Here is a 20,421-nt window from a genome sequence, read left to right on the forward strand (position 1 = left end):
TGTTCCAGTGATATGTAGGTATTTATGTATGTAATTAGGTAGGTGGGTGGGTGGGTGTGTACGTAGGTATGTGTGTATCTATGTATCTCTTCTGCTTTCAATTATTTAAATCTTCTCTCTGAAAGAAAGAGCTGGTTCCTAACAGCAACACAAAGATCCAGTAGATTATGAAAACTATGTCATACTTTAAACCTAAGAAAAGTGTTGTATAGCTTTACTGTTTCATTATTCAATTTTAGTTCAAGATTTCTTGCTAATAGAGAAAAAGGCGGTTTCTAACCAAGATTCAAGGCTCCTTTATTGGAATTTCAACATCGACAGGGTCTTTTGCATGTATGTGTGTGTATGTGTATGTGAAGTGGTGATCAATAATACAAAATACAGCTTGAAATGAGTACAGGAATTAAAATCCGATCTACTGAAGCCCTTGAGAGTAGAGGCGCATTGTGGCTGCTGTCCAATGACTGAAACTATTAAAAGAAATAACAAAAGCAAAAATCCAGAACATTATCCAGAAGAAAAACTGATATAAAATATGGATTTGGGTCTCTGTCCTTTCTTTTATTTATTTAAATCAGATCTCTAAATAATTTTATTCAAATTTCATACATATCAGCATACCAGAGACCTGTAGGTTAGAGGGGTCATCTGTAGGCATTCATTGCTGATGGACCCTTGAAACCTGCAGGCATCAGGTGTGTACAGCTTTTGATTGGCATCACTTTCACAAACAAGTTGGAGTTGGATTTTCAATCTTTCTGATCTTATTCAGACAACAATGGATCACAGTTCTTTTTGTGAGCTGATCTTTTATTTACCTGGTGGTAGAACTAGAAGGTTAAGTTTTACCTGGGAAAGTCTCAATTCATATCTGTACGTAATTTTATTCAAATTTCTTTGAAAGTCCGCACATATCCATAGAAACATCCCACATTTTCTGGGCCAAAGTTTTATTCTTGGCACATGCAGACATATTCTTTGAAATCTCAACATTTTCGAAATAACAGCCACTGACCTTCTCCAAACTTGGATCAACAGCCATGTATACAACAGTTAACGCTGCATTCTTGGACGAACGACCAATTTTCGAGGATACCCAACCGAAACTTTGGAGCAATATTTTTCTAAACATGGGGCAGTCGCCAACATACCATATACCAGAATGAACATAACCAGGATTCATGCTATTAGCTGTTACATTGTCTGCAGATAGTTTCTCAGTCAGTACATTTGTTTGCCAGATCTGAGCAAGTTTACTAACTGCATAATCTTTCGAGATCGGAAATTCAACATGGGTTGAAGACGATGAGTTATTTGGTTGAAAAGAAATATCTGATTCTTTTACTGCAGGATGGATTAGAGAGCTCACATTAATTATGCGGCTTGGAGCAGATTTCTTGAGCAAATCTAAAAGCAGGTGTGTCAGAAGGAATGGTCCAATGTAGTTGGTACCAAAAATAAAGTTGTGTCCGTGTTTTGTTGTCTTCCTCGTCTCTGAGTGAACCCCTGCATTGTTTATCAGGACATCAAGTTGCTTTTCTGTATCTATAACCTATAGCAGAAAGAAAAATTAAACAGAATAATTGATAAGAAAATATAGTCATCATCATCATCATTTCATATACACACAACAGATTAAACTGTGGGAAAAGAAAAATTCCTAACATCGGTCAACAAAAAGTAGCCTCAGATATGAAGAATCTTTCTAAGTATGTTAGCTGTCCCTAGTAGCACTGTTTTCTGGAGATGCACTAATCTAGATTTTATGCCTATTTCCTCTATCCATCTGTTCAAATCTTTAGGGATGGTTCCTGATGAAGCTATAACTATGGAGATACATTTTACCAGCACTTTCCATAGCTCCTGTAATTCAGTGGCTAAGTCCTGGTACTTTACTATATTCTTTTGCGCTTTTATTATTATTATTATTATTATTATTATCATTATTATTATAAAGAATAAAAAGTTTAGAATGGTACAACAATGCACTATAAAACAAAAAAAAAAAAAGGACTATATACCTGTTGTAATTTGGTTATCCATAGTCCGATGATATTTCGGAATTACATTTCCTTCTTCAGATCTTCTTAGATGGAGTCTCTGCAGATCTACGAAGATCTGGAAAAGGAATTGTAATTCCGAAATATCATCGGACTATGGATAACCAAATTACAACAGGTATATAGTCCATTTTTTGTATTACAATGCATTGTTGTACCATTCTAAACTTTTTTATTCTTTACAAACAATACACAATGCTTCAAGCGAACTACAATACTCTCCTATTATTATTATTATTATTATTATTATTATTATTATTATTATTATTATTTTCATCAGCATCTTCTTTTCTGTGGGGCGCTAATGCAGTTTCGTACCTCTCCTTGAAATATGCATTTTTTAAAAAAAAGTTTTTTTTACAGATTCTTACGTTTTAAATGTTGGAGATTACAAATACGCAAAATAAATAAATAAATAAATACCCCACCTCAACCAGCAAAATCCATTTCCATACTATACCGTTCCTTTAGAAATAACGTCTATTTAAATTCATTCAACCACAACATTAATTAACCCACAAATCATCAACTATTTTTACACACATGTTTGCGTTAACACTTGACAAACAACCATTTGTTTCAATGCAGAAGAATGAATGACACCTCAACTAAAAGTTTTGAACTTTTCCGAAATTCCCCTCCCTCCCCACTCTGATTTAGAATCTCTGTCATCTAAATTTTAGATGATACAGATTCCGGATATGCAAGAAGCTACGTTTTCAAACTTCTAAGTTCAATAAGCATATAGATATAAGTATAAAGAGATAGAAAGATATGAATGTCTTCCTAGGGCTAAAAACAACAGTTATACCGTCTTCTAATAGGGGCCGCCACATTTAGTTGACAAACATATTTTATGAATAAACGGACAGGGATAAATAGATAGACAGACAAATAAATAAATGGATGAAAAAGTTCAAAATTTAAAATTGGGGGAGAGGGTGAAATTTGAGCCCCTTATTAAACTTTGTAACATTAATTATTAAACACTAATGTTTGTTTCTCATGAAATGGTGTCTCTTCAATTTACATTAAATTATTTATGATTGTTTAAGGCAAACACAAGTAAAACGCTAAATCTTTTCGCTTTAATGTTTTTGTCTGTATTTAATTTCGATTTGCATGTTTGTCAATCCGCTACGATATGTCTTTAAAGTAAACAAAACCCAATTCAATTTTTTATATATATATATATATATATATACATATATATATATACATATATATATATACATATATATATATATATATATATATATATATATATATATATATATATATATATATATATATACATATATATATATATATATATGCGAGTAAAAATAAATACAAAAAAGGTGGGGTTTTTTTGTATGATTGTGTATAGAGGAATATATTATTTTGCTTAAAAGAGTTCCAACACTGTCTGTTTTTTATGTTTTATTTATATTCCTGCAGAACTAATGTGGGGTATAGAATATGGAATATACAATATATAATATAAAATAAAATAAAATAAAAATGGATGGCACCATGAAAGAAAGTATTGAATGTAGATGAAATATTGAGTGTTCAATATAAAGGATCAAATATATAAATATATAAATATAAATATATATATATAAAGGCGACTCGAGTTTCAGGGCTATTTCCCTTCGTCATGCCGGTATGACAGACTTTAACAGACTGTGGTTATATATATATATGTATGTATGTATGTATGTGTGTATATATATATATGTATATATATATATATATATATATATATATATATATATATATATATATATATATATATATATATCTAAAACGTAGGAATCCGAATTTTGGGGGGTAAATTTTCAGATTAACACCCGCGCGATTTTCACTAGGGTGTTAGGGTTAGGGTTTTAGTGTCAGGGTTATGGTTTTAGGGTTAGGGTTAGGGTTAGGGCTACGGTTAAGGTTAGGAGCGGAATTCCCTAACATATATATATATAAATGAAACATTCATACACTGAGATTTGAAATAAGATGTTACTACTGTTCATATCATCTGTGGATAAATTCTAAATTTGATGATCGCAGTTATAATAGCTTTAAATAGCTTAAAATATCATCAAATTTAGAATTTATAATTCATATATATATATATATAAAATAAAATAAGTGCGCCCTTTTAAAGCCTAGACAGGCTCATGGGCCCGGTTTCCCGCGTTCCCCAGCCTGCCAGCTGAGTGGACTGGAGCAACGTGAAAATGAAGCGCCTCCGCACACACACACACACACACACACACACATGTATATATAGACCAACCCCCTTCCTTCCTAATTCTACGGCCTTGGCCTTCAAGCAGGCTATCCACATGCTAGAAATAACAGCCAAATCTCACAAAACTGCGATAACACAATGAACACCTATTATACTGTTATTTATTTATTTATTTTTTTTCGTTTTAGTGGCCGGGCGCTGCCGTGAGACAAAACAACCGTTCATTTCCACTTTTAGACAGCTGGATGACGGGGGGGGGGGGGATTTTGGGTACTCTTTTACTTTTTTACTTGTTTCAGTCATTTGACTGCGGCCATGCTGGAGCACCGCCTTTAGTCGAGCAAATCGACCCCAGGACTTATTCTTTGTAAGCCTGGTGCTTACAGAAAGGTGAGTGGATTGGTTACATATTTTTTCCATTATGTTATCGCAGTTTGGTGAGATTTGGTTGTTATTTCTAGCATGTGGATAGCCTGCTGAAGGCCAAGGCCGGAGAATTGACATTTTGAAAATGCGATTTTTGAAAATGTTTTTGTCATCCGTTTTCTACACAGTTGTTAACACCCAGCAAGGCTGAGCTTTTTTTGTTTTCGTTAACAGGCGAAGATCTTTATATTAACCATTATTTGCAAACAACTGATCCGGGCCTAGCAGCGACATACTCCTTATGCATTAACCAGACTTAACTCCACTGATTCGTCTCCTGGGGGATCTTTAGAATGGTTGAGTACACGGGGCAAATGCAGTTCCGCGCGTCTCCTTGAAAAATGCATTTAAAATAAAAAATCTCCGACATCTAAAACGTAGGAATCCGAATTTTGGGGGGTAAATTTTCAGATTAACACCCGCGCGATTTTCACTAGGGTGTTAGGGTTAGGGTTTTAGTGTCAGGGTTACGGTTTTAGGGTTAGGGTTAGGGCTACGGTTAAGGTTAGGAGCGGAATTCCCTAACACCCTAACCTTAACTCTAAACCGTAACCCTAAAACCATAATCCTAACACCCTAGTGAAAATCGTGCGGGTGTTAATCTGAAAATTTACCTTTTTTTTTTTATTAAAAACATGTATTTTTCAAGGAGGGGTGTGAAACATCATTAGCCCCACAATTAAGAAAACATACATGGAGAGGAAAAAACTAGTACTATACAACAAAACTTACCTCTTTAGCACATTTTCGAACACTGTCCAGATCAGATAGATCCAAATGGACAGTATTGACCATTTTTCGATCAACACCAGTTGAAGAAAGTATTTCATCGACTGCTGTCTTCGTCTTCGTTAAGTTACGACATGCTAAGATGACTCTGGCTCCTCGCGAGAGGAGATGTTCAGCCGTTGCCTTTCCGATCCCCGAAGAAGCACCTGTAATTAGTACGGTTTTACCGTCCATCCGAGCTTGGCTGTCATATTTTAAAGTTTTACAATGGTATCTAAGCAATGACGAGATATAAACTCCCAATGCCACGCCTGCTAGTGATAATATGCATATAATCATGGTCGTTTATTTATTTCGTTTTTTTCTTTTATCTCATGCAATTGAACTGTACATCTTGAAAATGCGTAGCATACTGAAAATAAAAAGTATGTGACACGCTTTATCGACGATGCAGGCTTCCTATTGGCTAAAATTACATCAGTTTGCATGCCTTGAAACTACCGAAATAAATACCTTTGCGATAGATGTTCAGCCGTTGCCTTTCCGATCCCTGAAGAAGCACCTGTAATTAGTACAGTTTTACCGTCCATCCTAGCTTGGCTGTTATATATTAAAGTTTTACAATGGTATCTAAAATTAAATATACACCATTTTAGGAGAAACAAACATTAATATTTGATAATTAATGTTGCAAAGTTTAATAAGGGGCTCAAATTTCACCCTCTCCCCCAATTTTAAATTTTGAACTTTCTCATCCATTTATCTATTTATCTGTCTATCTATTTATCCCTGTCAGTTTATTCATAAAATATGTTTGTCAACTAATGTGGCGGCCCCTATTAGAAGACGGTATAACTGTTGTTTTTAGCCCCAGGAAGACATTCATACTTATCTATCTCTTTATACACATATCTATATGCTTATTGAATTTAACAGTTTCAAAACGTGGTTTTAAGGCGAAGCTGGAAACGATCGCGCTCAAATGGTGCTTTTTACGTGCCACCGGCAGTACCATCTAAAGGGTTAACAATGATAAAGTTGGACTCAATAGTAATTTTCAAGCCAAGGGCGCCAGTTTGGTCCTTTTGCTTAGTAATTCTGCTGTAAGATACATTGAATTTCTCGTTGTCACAGCTGCTACAGCTCCTGTTGTTGGAGAACACGGCTTCTTCTTTCTTTCCTAAAAAAAATTTTCTGTTTCTATGGAAACATATTGTCACAGTTGTTATTGATAGTACTGCTGTTGTTGTTGTCATTGGCTTTGATACTTTTTCCAGTCTGTTTCACTTCGAAATGGGTGTTGTTCCTGCAGTTGTTGTTGTTGAGAGAATTGCTTTCCAAGAATTCTTTGTTGAAATATTCCGCCTTGTGCGCAATTTCAGCATCACTCCTGTTTAAAAAAAGGCCTTATCCTCCGTCCTTTTCAAGGGGTCACTTAGCGTGTCCCCTTTCACTTCATTTTGATAACAATTCTCACTCTGCACCCCATCTCATTTCTCCGTGTGTATATGCAGGTGTATCTATACAAGTGTATGAATGTATATGTATTTACATGCATGAGTGTAGTGTGTATGTGTGCGCACATGTGCATGGGTGTGTGTATATGTGTGTGTGTATTGGTATTTATGTGTAAATTGGTCTGTTCGTCTTTCTATGTCAGAAATGTCTCTCAGCCATTCAGTAAATCTTGATCAATAATACAAAGTACAGCTTGAATTAAGTACAGGAATTTAAATCCGATCTACTGAAGCCCTTGAGAGTAGAGGCCCATTGTGGATGCTGTCCAATGACTGAAACTATTAAAAGAAATAACAAAAACAAAAATCCAGAACATTGTCCAGAAGAAAAAAAGATATAAAATATGGATTTGGGTCTCTGTCCTTTCTTTTATTTATTTAAATCAGATTTCTAAATAATTCTTTTGAAATTTCACAGCTATCAACATACCTGAGACCAGTAGGTTAGAGGGGTCATCTGTAGGCATTCATTGCTGATGGACCCTTGAAACCTGCAGGCATCAGGTGTGTACAGCTTTTGATTGGCATCACTTTCACAAACAAGTTGGAGTTGGATTTTCAATCCTTCTGATCTTATTCAGACAACAATGGATCACAGTTCTTTTTGTGAGCTGATCTTTTATTTACCTGGTGGTAGAACTAGAAGGTTAAGTTTTACCTGGAAAAGTCTCAACTCATATCTGTAAGTAATTTTATTCAAATTTCTTTGAAAGTCCGCACATATCCATAGAAACATCCCACATTTTCTGGGCCAAAGTTTTATTCTTGGCACATGCAGACATATTCTTTGAAATCTCAACATTTTCGAAATAACAGCCACTGACCTTCTCCAAACTTGGATCAACAGCCATGTATACAACAGTTAACGCTGCACTCTTGGACGTACGACCAATTTTCGAGGACACCCAACCTAAAAAGTGGAAAAATAGTTTTCTAAACATGGAGCAGTCGCCAACATACCATATACCAGAATGAACATAACCAGGATTCATGCTATTAGCTGTTACATTGTCTGCAGATAGTTTCTCAGTCAGTACATTTGTTTGCCAGATCTGAGCTAGTTTACTAAATGCATAATCTTTCCAGTTCGGAAATTCAACATGGGTTGAAGACGATGAGTTCTTTGGTTGAAAAGAAATATCTGATTCTTTTATTGAAGAATGCATTACAGAGCTCACATTAATTATGCGGCCTGGAGCAGATTTCTTGAGCAAATCCAAAAGCAGGTAGGTCAGAAGGAATGGTCCAATGTAGTTGGCACCAAAAGTAAAGTTGTGTCCGTGTTTTGTTGTCTTCCCCTTGTCTGAGTTAGCACCTGCATTGTTTATCAGGACATCAAGTTGCTTTTCTGTATCTATAACCTATAGCAGAAAAAAAAAAAAAAAATTAAACAATAAATGATAAGAAAACAGTCATTATCATCATCATCATCATCATCATCATCATTTCATATACACACAACAGATTAAAATTTTCATATTCTTAATCTCTGTATTTTCCTCGCGTAGATTGAATGAAAAAAAAATCGAAAGAAGTTTAAAAAAAAAAAAAATTATAATTTCACATGAATTACTTTGTCATATTACTGCGGGAAATTACACTGAAAGAAATCTTTACAGAAAGGTGAGTGGATTGATTACATATTTTTTCCATTATGTTATCGCAGTTTGGTGAGATTTGGTTGTTATTTCTAGCATGTGGATAGCCTGCTGAAGGCCAAGGCCGGAGAATTGACATTTTGAAAATGCGATTTTTGAAAATGTTTTTGTCATCCGTTTTCTACACAGTTGTTAACACCCAGCAAGGCTGAGCTTTTTTTGTTTTCGTTAACAGGCGAAGATCTTTATATTAACCATTATTTGCAAACAACTGATCCGGGCCTAGCAGCGACATACTCCTTATGCATTAACCAGACTTAACTCCACTGATTCGTCTCCTGGGGGATCTTTAGAATGGTTGAGTACACGGGGCAAATGCAGTTCTGCACGTCACCTTGAAAAATGCATTTAAAATTTAAAAAATCTCCGACATCTAAAACGTAGGAATCTGAATTTTTAAAAATTAAAAACATGTATTTTTCAAGGAGAGGTGTGAAACTTCATTAGCCCCACAATTAAGAAAACACAATGAAGAAAACATACACGAAGAAGGAAAACTAGTACTATACAACAAAACTTACCTCTTTGGCACATTTTCGAACACTGTCCAGATCAGATAGATCCAAATGGACAATATTGACCATTTGTCGATCAACACCAGTTGAAGAAAGTATTTCATCGACTGCCGTCTTCGTCTTCGTTAAGTTACGACATGCTAAGATGACTCTGGCTCCTCGCGAGAGGAGATGTTCAGCCGTCTCCTTTCCGATCCCCGAAGAAGCACCTGTAATTAGTACGGTTTTACCGTCCATCCGAGCTTGGCTGTCATATTTTAATGTTTTGCAATGGTATCTAAGCCATGATGTGATATAAACTCCCAATGCCACACCTGCTAGTGATAATATATATATAACCATGATCGTTTATTTATTTCGTTTTGTTTTTTTATCTCATGCAATTGAACTGTTAGGTCAATGCAGAACCATGTTAAGAAAGGATACTGAAGATAACAAGTATAGGAGTGCCCGGTTTGTCGACAATGGAGGCTTTCTATTGGCTAAAATTACATCAGTTTGCTTGCCTTTAAACTACCGAAATAAACATCCGGCGAGTCCGGGTCCGTGGTTCGGGTCTATTTCAGTCATTAGACTGCGACAATACTGGGGTATCGTCCTGAAGAAATGTGATTCGAATGAATCGATCCCAGTACTTGTTATGTTTTAATTTGACCTTTTTCAATCAACACCAATTAAAGAAAGTATTTCATCGGCTGCTATGTTCGCTTTAGTTAAGTTATGTCATGCTAATGTGACACCTGGCTCCTCACGATAGATGTTCAGCCGTTGCCTTTCCGATCCCTAAAGAAGCACCTGTAGTTAGTACAGTTTTACCGTCCATCCTAACTTGGCTGTTATATTTTCAAGTTTTACAATGGTATCTAAGCCATGATGAGAAATAAACAACGAATACCACTCATGCTAGTAATAATATATATATCATCACGATGGTTTTTCTATTTTCGTTCTTAACTTTTCGGTTAATGAAGTAAAAATGTCTGTGTGTATGTGTGAAAATCAGGGTTGTGTTTGAATGGCTTACACACAAACACACACACACACACACACACACACACACACATATATATATATTTATATTTATATATATATAAATAAATATATATATTTATATATATATAAATAAATATATATGAGCTTTTAAATAAGTTCTCCACCAATAATGGTGCTTTCATACCGATGGGCTTGGTAAAAATTATTAATTGTTAATTGATTTATTAATTAATAAATTGATAATCCTTTTACCCTTTTAATTTGTAATATATATATATATATATATATATATATATGAAAATCCACAGTCACATATAGTAAAATTAATAAGTAAAAGCATGATAAATAAGTATAATATAATACAAAGTAAATATCATAAGATAAAGATAATAATAATGTATATATATATGCAAGGGTTGTGTTTTACTTATTAATTTTTCTATATGTGACTGTGGATTTTCATGGATTAGTTCATGAACTTTGGTTCTTTTCTCTACAACTATGATGCAACACAGAATTTTGTCAGTGAACCGGTCGCGGTCTGAAAGCGACGAAAATATTTTGACAAATTAAATTTAAATGTTGAAGTGAATCTAGCGGTTTTTGTGTTATTTTAAATGGCTTATAAACACCTTCCACGCTGCAATTGTTTTCGTTCCAGCACACGATCTCAGATCAGGTCACTTGCTATGCAAGTACATCTCCGTAATATATATATCTATATATATATATATATATATATATATATATATATATATATATATATAATTATTATTATTATCTTGGCGATCTTACGGTACGAGTCCTAAATATCGGCCTTTTCCGTAAAACGTGTCTTCGGCGATCTTTGGTAAAGATCGCCGAAGACACTTTTTACGGAAAAGGCCGATATTTAGGACTCGTACCGTAAGATCGCCAGCAGAAGACTATGCTTGGATATGTTAGTAGAAAGTTCCGTGATGATAATAACATCGATCATCAAAGCAGTTTATCATGGGCCAATAGCTGGATTACTACCAACCAGTTTGAAGGGTATGCGTTTGCAATCCAATAACAGGAAATATCAACCAAGTACCTCATACACAAAAGGGATTAAGATGAAGGAAAAGCAGTGAAACGCGACAACCGATGCAGACTTTGCGGAGTTAACACCAAAGATATCACCCACATCATAAGCAGTTGTCTGATAATGCCATCACGGTATTATCTGCCAATGACACGTGATGATGTAGCTAGGACGCTGTATAATGAAATCCAGCGAAATGATAATCCCCGAAACAAAGAAATAAGAATCCACCGTATGGTAGAAGCCATAGCTACTCATGATAAAAAGGAGTACTAGAGGAATATCCCACTGAAGACCTCAATAAAATGTAAGCACCATATAACGAAGCTTGGTTCTGAGTTCAGTCCCACTGCGTGGCACCTTGGGCAGGTGTCTTATACTGTGGTTTTAGGCCGACTTAAGCCTTGTGAGTGGATTTGGTAGGCGGAAACTGAAAGAAACCCGCCGTGGCTAGCTATCTATGTGTGTGTCTGTGTTTGTTTTCCGTCACCACTTAATAACCGGCGCTGCTGTGTTTGCGTCACCGTAACTTAGCAGTTTGGCATCAAACGCCGATAAAATAGGTACCGAGCTTTGAAAAATTAAAAAATAACAAGTACTGGGGTGAATTTATTCGAATCATATTTCTTCAGGGCGATACCCCAGCATTGCCTCAGTATGATGACTGAAATAGACCCGAACCACGGTCCCGGATATTTATTTCGGTACTGTATCAAAGTTCAAAGTCCTGTATACCGATGTAATTTTAGCCAATAGGAAGCCTCCATTGCCGATAAAGCGGGTGTCACATACTTTTTTATTTTCAGTGTGCCATTCCTATGCAAAACAAAAGAAACAACATAAAGTTTGATACACCTTTGCATGGGATAAAAAGAAAACAGAACGAAATAAATAAACGACCATGATTATATGCATATTATCACTAGCAGGCGTGGCATTGGGAGTTTATATCTCATCATTGCTTAGATACCATTGTAAAACTTTAAAATATGACAGCCAAGCTCGGATGGACGGTAAAACCGTACTAATTACAGGTGCTTCTTCGGGGATCGGAAAGGCAACGGCTGAACATCTCCTCTCGCGAGGAGCCAGAGTCATCTTAGCATGTCGTAACTTAACGAAGACGAAGACAGCAGTCGATGAAATACTTTCTTCAACTGGTGTTGATCGACAAATGGTCAATATTGTCCATTTGGATCTATCTGATCTGGACAGTGTTCGAAAATGTGCTAAAGAGGTAAGTTTTGTTGTATAGTACTAGTTTTTTCCTCTCCATGTATGTTTTCTACATTGTTTACTCAGCTGCCCTCTATACTCGGCTATAAGACGCATTTTTTAACCCCTGATATTTGCACCTAAATTTTGGGGTTGCGAATTATAAGTGCATCCTAGAAAAAGAAAAAAAATCTACAAATATTTTCTAGGTACAAACCACATCTGAACTTTCGACACTTGGAATAACCGAGAAAACTCCAAATCGCTAATTCCGAAGCCAAGAAGTACACGGAAGATGATCTTCAGATATTTCTTTATATATTTCTTTACTTCTGTTAGTATGAAATAAACAATTAATTTTTGAACAGTGAGTTTAATGCTCATTTGTTTTTGCATTGTACCTGTCTTTCTTTAATTCGACGCCATGTTATTTGTTAACATGAAGAGAAAGGAGAATTTGTATGATATCATTTTCAAGCTGAAAGTTGAATGAATACGCGAAGTCGCATTCGAATCGAGCTGCAGAAAGAGAATTTGGTGTCTCAGAAAAACGGTCAGGGATTGGCGTTTGAAAGAGGATAAAATTTTACATTATAAACAACGGTTTCTAAAATACATGGTTGTTGTAAGTCACCTTCAGCTTACTGAAAGCTCGATTACCAAGCAACAACTATGTTGGTGCGATTCCTAATCGAACCTTGTCTCCAATATCAAAAACGTTTCTGCGAGCCAATGATAAAATTCCCGATTTGAACCTTGTAAGTCGGGGGTGCATCTTGTGGGCGTATGCGTTTTATAGTCGAGCATGTACGTTACTTGAAAATGATCATGAGAAGAATCAATGGAGGTAACTCTGGATAACGCACAAGGAGTATGTTGTCGCTAGACAGGTATTAACGGGGAAGGCAAACCACTGGATTTGTTTTAAAAGAAACGATGAACAATGGCTAGAAGAATATTGAGTGTAGCCTAGTTTCAAATTGATTTAGCAAGTGATGGTGTGGGGCTTTTCTCGGCGAAGGATGGCGGGCGGTGCGCAATGGGCGTTTTTCAAGTACACGGGAGAAAGCAGTCCGACGACGTCAGGGATAAGTCACCCACATAAGTTGAAATTTCTCCGTTTTGACGGGGATTTTTCGTGTTTTTTTAAAAAAAATATATTCTGTACCTTTTATTACACATGTTCTTTCCACTTATCATTATAAGGTTGTTGGTGATTGCCCCCATCGACTGCCACTTTACTAATACACTAATCCGGTCCTTTTAGTCTTGGCGTGCTTGTAAGGACGTGATTAAACTCCCGTAGCTGGGTCCTTCTCCACATTTCCTATCTAAATCAACTGCGCCAATCACAAATTTGTGGTCAGTGTGGCCAACCAGGGGTGGCTCTGTGGTAAGAAGCTTACTTCCCAACCACATGGTTCCGGGTTCAGTCCTACTGCGTGGCACCTTGGGCAAGTGTCTTCTACTATAGTCTTGGGCCGACCAAAGCCTTGTGACTGGATTTGGTAGACGAAAACTCAAAGAAGCCCGTTGTTTGTATATATATATATATATATCATCATCATCATCGTTTAACGTCTGCTTTCCATGCTAGCATGGATTGGACGATTTGACTGAGGACTGGTGAACCAGATGGCTACTATGTGTGTCTGTGTTTGTCTCCTCACCTTCGCTTGACAACCGATGTTGGTGTGTTTACATCCCTGTAACTTAGTGGTTCGGCAAAGGAGAACGACAGAATAAGTACTATGCTTATAAAGACTAAGTCCTGCGGTTGATTTGTTTGATTAAAGGTGGTGCTCTAGCATGGCCACAGTCAAGTGACTGAAGTAAGAGAATAAAAGAAAACCTATTCTACCCCTATCCACTGACCTAATGACCACTATATTTAGATACGATACCTTAATAATGATAATAATAAAAGTTGTAATGCTATTTGTATTTCCTTATAATGTATTGTTTAATTTTTTTGTTTCCATTATAGATTACAGACACAGAAAAACAACTTGATGTCCTGATCAACAATGCAGGTCTTGGCACAGACATGAGGAAGACAACAAAACAAGGATATGATATAATTTTTGGCGTCAACTTCACAGGGCCATTCCTTCTGACTTACTTGCTTTTGGATTTGCTCAAGAAATCTGCTCCAAGCCGCATAATTAATGTGAGCTCTGTAGTGCATACTTCGATAAAAGAATCACATATTTCTTTTCAACCAAATGATCCATCGTCCTCAACTGGTGTTAAATATCCCTACTTGAAAAAATATCATATTAGTAAACTAGCTCAGATCTGGCAAACAAATGTACTGGCTGAGAAACTATCTGCAGACAATGTAACGGCCAATAGCATGAATCCTGGTTATGTTCATTCTGGTATATGGTATGTTGACGCCAACCCAATGAAACGAATAGGTTTGCGATTGTTTGGTTGGGTATCCTCAAAAATTGGTCGTACGTCCAAGAATGCAGCGTTAACTGTTGTATACATGGCTGTTGATCCAAGTTTGGAGAAGGTCAGTGGCCGTTATTTCGAAAATGTTGAGATTTCAAAGAATATGTCTGCATGTGCCAAGAATAAAACTTTGGCCCAGAAAATGTGGGATGTTTCTATGGATATGTGCGGACTTTCAAAAAAATTTGAATAAAATTACTTAGAGATGTGAGTTGAGACCTATAACGAGCTTGTTTGTAAAAATAATGCCAATCAAAAGCTGTGTACACCTGATGCCTGCAGGTTTCAAGGGTCCATCAGCAATGAATGCCCACCGACGACCCCCTCTAACCCACTGGTCTATGATATGCTAATAGCTGTGAAATTCCAAAAAAATTTGAATAAGATTATTTAGAGATCTGATTTAAATAAATAAAATAAAGGACAGAGATCCAAATCCATATTTTATATCTTTTTTTCTTCTGGATTTTTGTTTTTGTTATTTCTTCATGTCCAAGCATCTCAATGTTTGTTCCTGTTTAGAATTTATTAGATTACCCTTGGGTGTGAAAATCCAGCAAAATTCTTCTAAACAAAGGTCACATCTATTGGTTCCAGGTCTGTATGGTTTTGCAGTACAAATTAATTTCTTTGTTACCTTCCTTAAAAGACCAGATTAATTTGCTAAGACTTGTTTGAAACCTTTTATTTACACGTAACTACTAATCTGAACATCTATACAACTATAAATGCATACATTCTTTTGTACTCTAGGCACTGGGCCCAAAATTTTGGGGGAGGGGGCCAGTTGATTAGATCGACCCAGTACACAACTGGTACTAAGGATGAAAGGTAAAGTCGACCTTGGCGGTATTTGAACTCAGGACATAAAGACACAAAATACCGCTAAGCATTTCACCACTTTGTCTCACATTTTCTTGGGTCTACCCCTTCCATAGGTTCCCTCCACAATTAGACCTCAGCACACACACACACACACACACACTTTTGTACACAGATATGCACAGACACAGACATATTAATCAAAGATTGACTCAGCTCCACGTTACTCAAAGTTTCATATGTGCTAGTCTTGCTTCCATCTTTAGTTGTATGAAGGCAAAATGAAGAGAATTAAAATATTTGAACCTCCATCCAGCAGTTCAGGTCATATACGATAATCCCTTGAATATCACAGGTGTTACATTCCAAAACCCTCCACAATAGGTGAGAATCCGGGAAGTAGAAACCGTACTGTACTCTATATATGTTTTTATTTTAATAATTTGTATATATTTTATTATAGTGACGGCGCAATGGCCCAGTGGTTAGGGCAGCGGACTTGCAGTTTCGATTCCCAGACTGGGCGTTGTGAGTGTTTATTGAGCGAAAACACCTAAAAGCTCCACGAGGCTCCGCAGGGGATGGTGGCGAACCCTGCTGTACTCTTTCACAACTTTCTCTCACTCTTACTTCCTGTTTCTGTTGTGCCTGTAATTCAAAGGGTCAGCCTTGTCACGCTGAATATCCCCCGAGAACTACGTTAAGGGTACATGTGTCTGTGGAGTGCTCAGCCACTTGCACGTTAATTTCACGAGCAGGCTGTTCCATTGATCGAATCAACTGGAACCCTTGACGTTGTAAGCGACGGAGTGCCAACAACAAATTTTATTATAAAGGCAAAACAGAATCACAGAGGAATTGATGTAAGTTGAAATAATAAACCGTGATTGGTGAACCGCAATATCGCAAAGGATTACTGTAAATACTTTGGCTAAACAGCAATAATACTTCATTTCATTTTGGTATACTTTAATAGACATGACAGCATATCAGCATCAGGTTGTTGGCAGACTGTAGGATTTGGCAGTTCAGTGACTGTAGTTAGCACGTGAGGTAACCAGTTTGGTGATGTCAGGTTGTACATCCAGTTATGTGTTGATCATGGCTGCTTGTAATTCTAGTCAGATGATAGTAGGCCCACAGTGATAGAACACGAAAGAGAGTGAATAATCTCAGTGGGTTAAATACCTACCTGGTTGTTGTGCATGGAATAACTAGATCTAAGTTACTGTTTCTGGGTTATCAATCAAACATTTGAATTTGCAAATGTTGGGTAATTTTAGCCAATCGAAAGCCACAGACATATTGGTGCTTGTTTCCATAGTAACACGTCAAGTTGTCGTGAAGTGTGCTTACCCATCTGCAGGTAAGCAGGGTAATCAGGCCTACCTATTATAATCAAAAGGAGCGTTCCAACAGTGGATGCGCCACAGTTTGAGAATTATCTCAGAATACCATGTGACGTTAGGATGTTCTTTGGGAGGAAAAAGGGATGGGAGGTATGGTATTGTGACGGATGCCGAACTGCTAAGTTACGGGGACGTAAACACACCAGCATCGGTTGTCAAGCGATGTTGTGGGGACAAATACAGACACAAAAACACACACACACATATATATATATATATATATATACATATGACAGGCTTCTTTCAGTTTCCATCTACCAAATCCACTCACAAGGCTTTGGTCGGCCCGAGGCTATAGTAGAAGACACTTGCCCAAGGTGCCATGCAGTGGGACTGAACCTGGAACCATGTGGTTCATAAGCAAGTTACTTACCACACAGCCACTCTGTATATATATATGTAAGTATGTATATAGAACTCAAATTTATAGAAAACATAAGATGAAGACACACGAAGGAGCAACAAACAGGTGTATTAGTTTAATGTTCAAGAAGAATGGAAAGCTCTTTCTCATTTTGAGCCTACGCTCTTAAACAGAAAGGAATGAGAGGGGAAAAAATATTGTGTAGAGATTAACAGTTCAACATGTGTGGGAGTGAATGTGTGTATATGTGTATAGATGTCCGGATTGGTAGTTATGTGTAAAATTGGTCTGTTAGTCTTTTTTTGTTAAAAGTGTCACTCAGTCATTCAGTAAATTGAGATCAATAATGCAAATACCAGCTTGAGATCAGTACAGGAATTTAAATCCGATCTACTGAAGCCCTTGAGAGTAGAGGCCCATTGTGGCTGCTGTCCAATGACTGAAACCAGTAAAAGAAATAAGAAAAACAAAAATCCAGAACATTATCCAGAAGTAAAACAGATATAAAATATGGATTTGGCTCTCTGTCCTTTCTTTTATTTATTTAAATCAGATTTCTAAATAATTCTTTTGAAATTTCACAGCTATCAACATACCTGAGACCAGTAGGTTAGAGGGGTCGTCGGTGGGCATTCATTGCTGATGGACCCTTGAAACCTGCAGGCATCAGGTGTACACAGCTTTTGATTGGCATTATTTTTACAAACAAGCTCGTTATAGGTCTCAACTCACATCTCTAAGTAATTTTATTCAAATTTTTTTGAAAGTCCGCACATATCCATAGAAACATCCCACATTTTCTGGGCCAAAGTTTTATTCTTAGCACATGCAGACATATTCTCTGAAATCTCAACATTTTCGAAATAACAGCCACTGACCTTCTCCAAACCTGGATCAACAGCCATGTATACAACAGTTAACGCTGCATTCTTGGACGTACGACCAATTTTTGAGGATAACCAACCAAAAAATCGCAAAACTATTCGTTTCATTGGGTTGGCGTCAACATACCATATACCAGAATGAACATAACCAGGATTCATGCTATTGGCCGTTACATTGTCTGCAGATAGTTTCTCAGCCAGTACATTTGTTTGCCAGATCTGAGCTAGTTTACTAATATGATATTTTTTCAAGTAGGGATATTTAACACCAGTTGAGGACGATGGATCATTTGGTTGAAAAGAAATTTGTGATTCTTTTATCGAAGTATGCACTACAGAGCTCACATTAATTATGCGGCTTGGAGCAGATTTCTTGAGCAAATCCAAAAGCAAGTAAGTCAGAAGGAATGGCCCTGTGAAGTTGACGCCAAAAATTATATCATATCCTTGTTTTGTTGTCTTCCTCATGTCTGTGCCAAGACCTGCATTGTTGATCAGGACATCAAGTTGTTTTTCTGTGTCTGTAATCTATAATGGAAACAAAAAAATTAAACAATACATTATAAGGAAATACAAATAGCATTACAACTTTTACTATTATCATTATCGAAATAGAGTATTTGTTAGGCTAGTGGAAAGGAGTAGAATAGTTTGTTCACAATTCAAACTGGTTGGCCACACTGACCACAAAATTGTAATTGGCACTGTTGATTTAGATAGTTGATGTAGAGAGGGACCCAGTTATGGAAGTTTGAATGTATCCTTATGAGCACACCAAGACTAAAGGGACCGGATTAGTGTATTAGTTAAGTGGCAGTTGATGGGGGCCATCACCAACAACCAGTGGTGGATTGTCCTAGAAATGGCGATTAGAGTAGAAATGGTAGTGTTTAGCAAAGAGCTTGGAATAGAAAAACATAGATTAGAGGGAGAACTTGTTTGCAATCTACAGGAGGCAATTAGTAAAGGAATAGCAGCGATGTGGTAGTGTCGAGAATGGCCCTTCAGAAAAGCTTCAGGGTAAAACATGAAGGCTGCCCTGCAAGAGTTGAGGCCTGTGAGCACAAACATGAAGGAACTAATGCTGTCTGATGGGCCCAAATGGTGGAGATAACAGCATGGCAAGAAACCATTATCAGGTCTTTGATGGATCAGGATGGACACATGTGGACGACCTATCCCTGACGACCGTCGGATTGCTTTCTCCACTGAACTTCAATAACGCCCATCGCACACCGCCAGCCTCCCTTCACCCAGAAAAAGCCGCACTTGCTAAATCAATTGGAAACTAGGCTACACTCAATGTTCCTCTAGCCATTGCTCATCGTTTCTTTTAAAACAAATCCAGTGGTTTGCCTTCTTCACCGTAACTTGGACGTCGTTCATTATTGTTCTTGATTTATGTTAAGACGGGCAACATACTCCTTGTGTATTTACCAGAGTTATCTCCACTGATTCTTCTTTTAAGTAGCTGAAGGAAAAAACTAGTACTATACAACAAAACTTACCTCTTTGACACATTTTCGAACACTGTCCAGATCAGATAGATCCAAATGGACAATATTGACCATTTGTCGATCAACACCAGTTGAAGAAAGTATTTCATCGACTGCTGTCTTCGTCTTCGTTAAGTTACGACATGCTAAGATGACTCTGGCTCCTCGCGAGAGGAGATGTTCAGCCGTTGCCTTTCCGATACCTGAAGAAGCACCTGTAATTAGTACGGTTTTACCATCCATCCTAGCTTGGCTGTCATATTTTAAAGTTTTACAATGGTATCTAACGCATGACAAGAAATAAACTCCTAATGCCACGCCTGCTAGTGATAATATATATATAATCATGATCGTTTATTTATTTCGTTTTTTTTTTTCTTTCTATCTCATGTATCTGAACTGTTAGGTCGATGCAGAACCATTTTGCAAAAGCGTACTGAACAGAAAAATGTACACAGTTGCCTGGTCTGTCGACAACGGAGGCTTCCTATTGGCTAAAATTACATCAGTTAACATGCCTTGTTTGTTATTACAGTACCGAAATAAATATCCGATGCGGAATTTTTTTCCCCAC

At 36.9% G+C, this 20,421-nt stretch overlaps 4 protein-coding genes across 4 annotated transcripts; 1 reads left to right on the top strand and 3 right to left on the bottom strand.

Annotated features, from left to right (window-relative positions):
* Positions 1-540: 540 nt before the first annotated feature.
* LOC128251279 (retinol dehydrogenase 11-like) lies at positions 541-7,177 on the bottom strand. The gene is made up of 2 exons (XM_089346384.1): positions 5,452-7,177; positions 541-1,552 (listed from the first exon to the last, which is right to left on the bottom strand). Exons 1-2 carry the CDS (start codon positions 5,785-5,787, stop codon positions 884-886), a joined length of 1,005 nt encoding a protein of 334 aa, XP_089202510.1. The 5' UTR covers positions 5,788-7,177; the 3' UTR covers positions 541-883.
* A 137-nt stretch (positions 7,178-7,314) lies between these two features.
* On the bottom strand, positions 7,315-10,146 carry LOC149130220 (retinol dehydrogenase 11-like). The gene is made up of 2 exons (XM_089346383.1): positions 9,145-10,146; positions 7,315-8,326 (listed from the first exon to the last, which is right to left on the bottom strand). Exons 1-2 carry the CDS (start codon positions 9,478-9,480, stop codon positions 7,658-7,660), a joined length of 1,005 nt encoding a protein of 334 aa, XP_089202509.1. The 5' UTR covers positions 9,481-10,146; the 3' UTR covers positions 7,315-7,657.
* A 976-nt stretch (positions 10,147-11,122) lies between these two features.
* Positions 11,123-15,319, top strand: LOC106867146 (retinol dehydrogenase 11). The gene is made up of 2 exons (XM_089346385.1): positions 11,123-12,434; positions 14,400-15,319. Exons 1-2 carry the CDS (start codon positions 12,099-12,101, stop codon positions 15,063-15,065), a joined length of 1,002 nt encoding a protein of 333 aa, XP_089202511.1. The 5' UTR covers positions 11,123-12,098; the 3' UTR covers positions 15,066-15,319.
* Positions 15,320-17,556: 2,237 nt separating this feature from the next.
* On the bottom strand, positions 17,557-20,195 carry LOC106878447 (retinol dehydrogenase 11). Its single transcript, XM_014927659.3, has 2 exons — positions 19,860-20,195; positions 17,557-18,879 (listed from the first exon to the last, which is right to left on the bottom strand). The coding sequence occupies exons 1-2, from the start codon at positions 20,193-20,195 to the stop codon at positions 18,214-18,216; spliced, it is 1,002 nt and encodes a 333-aa protein (XP_014783145.2). The 3' UTR covers positions 17,557-18,213.
* Positions 20,196-20,421: the final 226 nt, after the last annotated feature.

The sequence above is a fragment of the Octopus bimaculoides genome, chromosome 30 (assembly GCF_046866305.1).
Source record: "Octopus bimaculoides isolate indiv1 chromosome 30, ASM4686630v1, whole genome shotgun sequence".
Taxonomy (NCBI): Eukaryota; Metazoa; Mollusca; class Cephalopoda; order Octopoda; family Octopodidae; genus Octopus; species Octopus bimaculoides.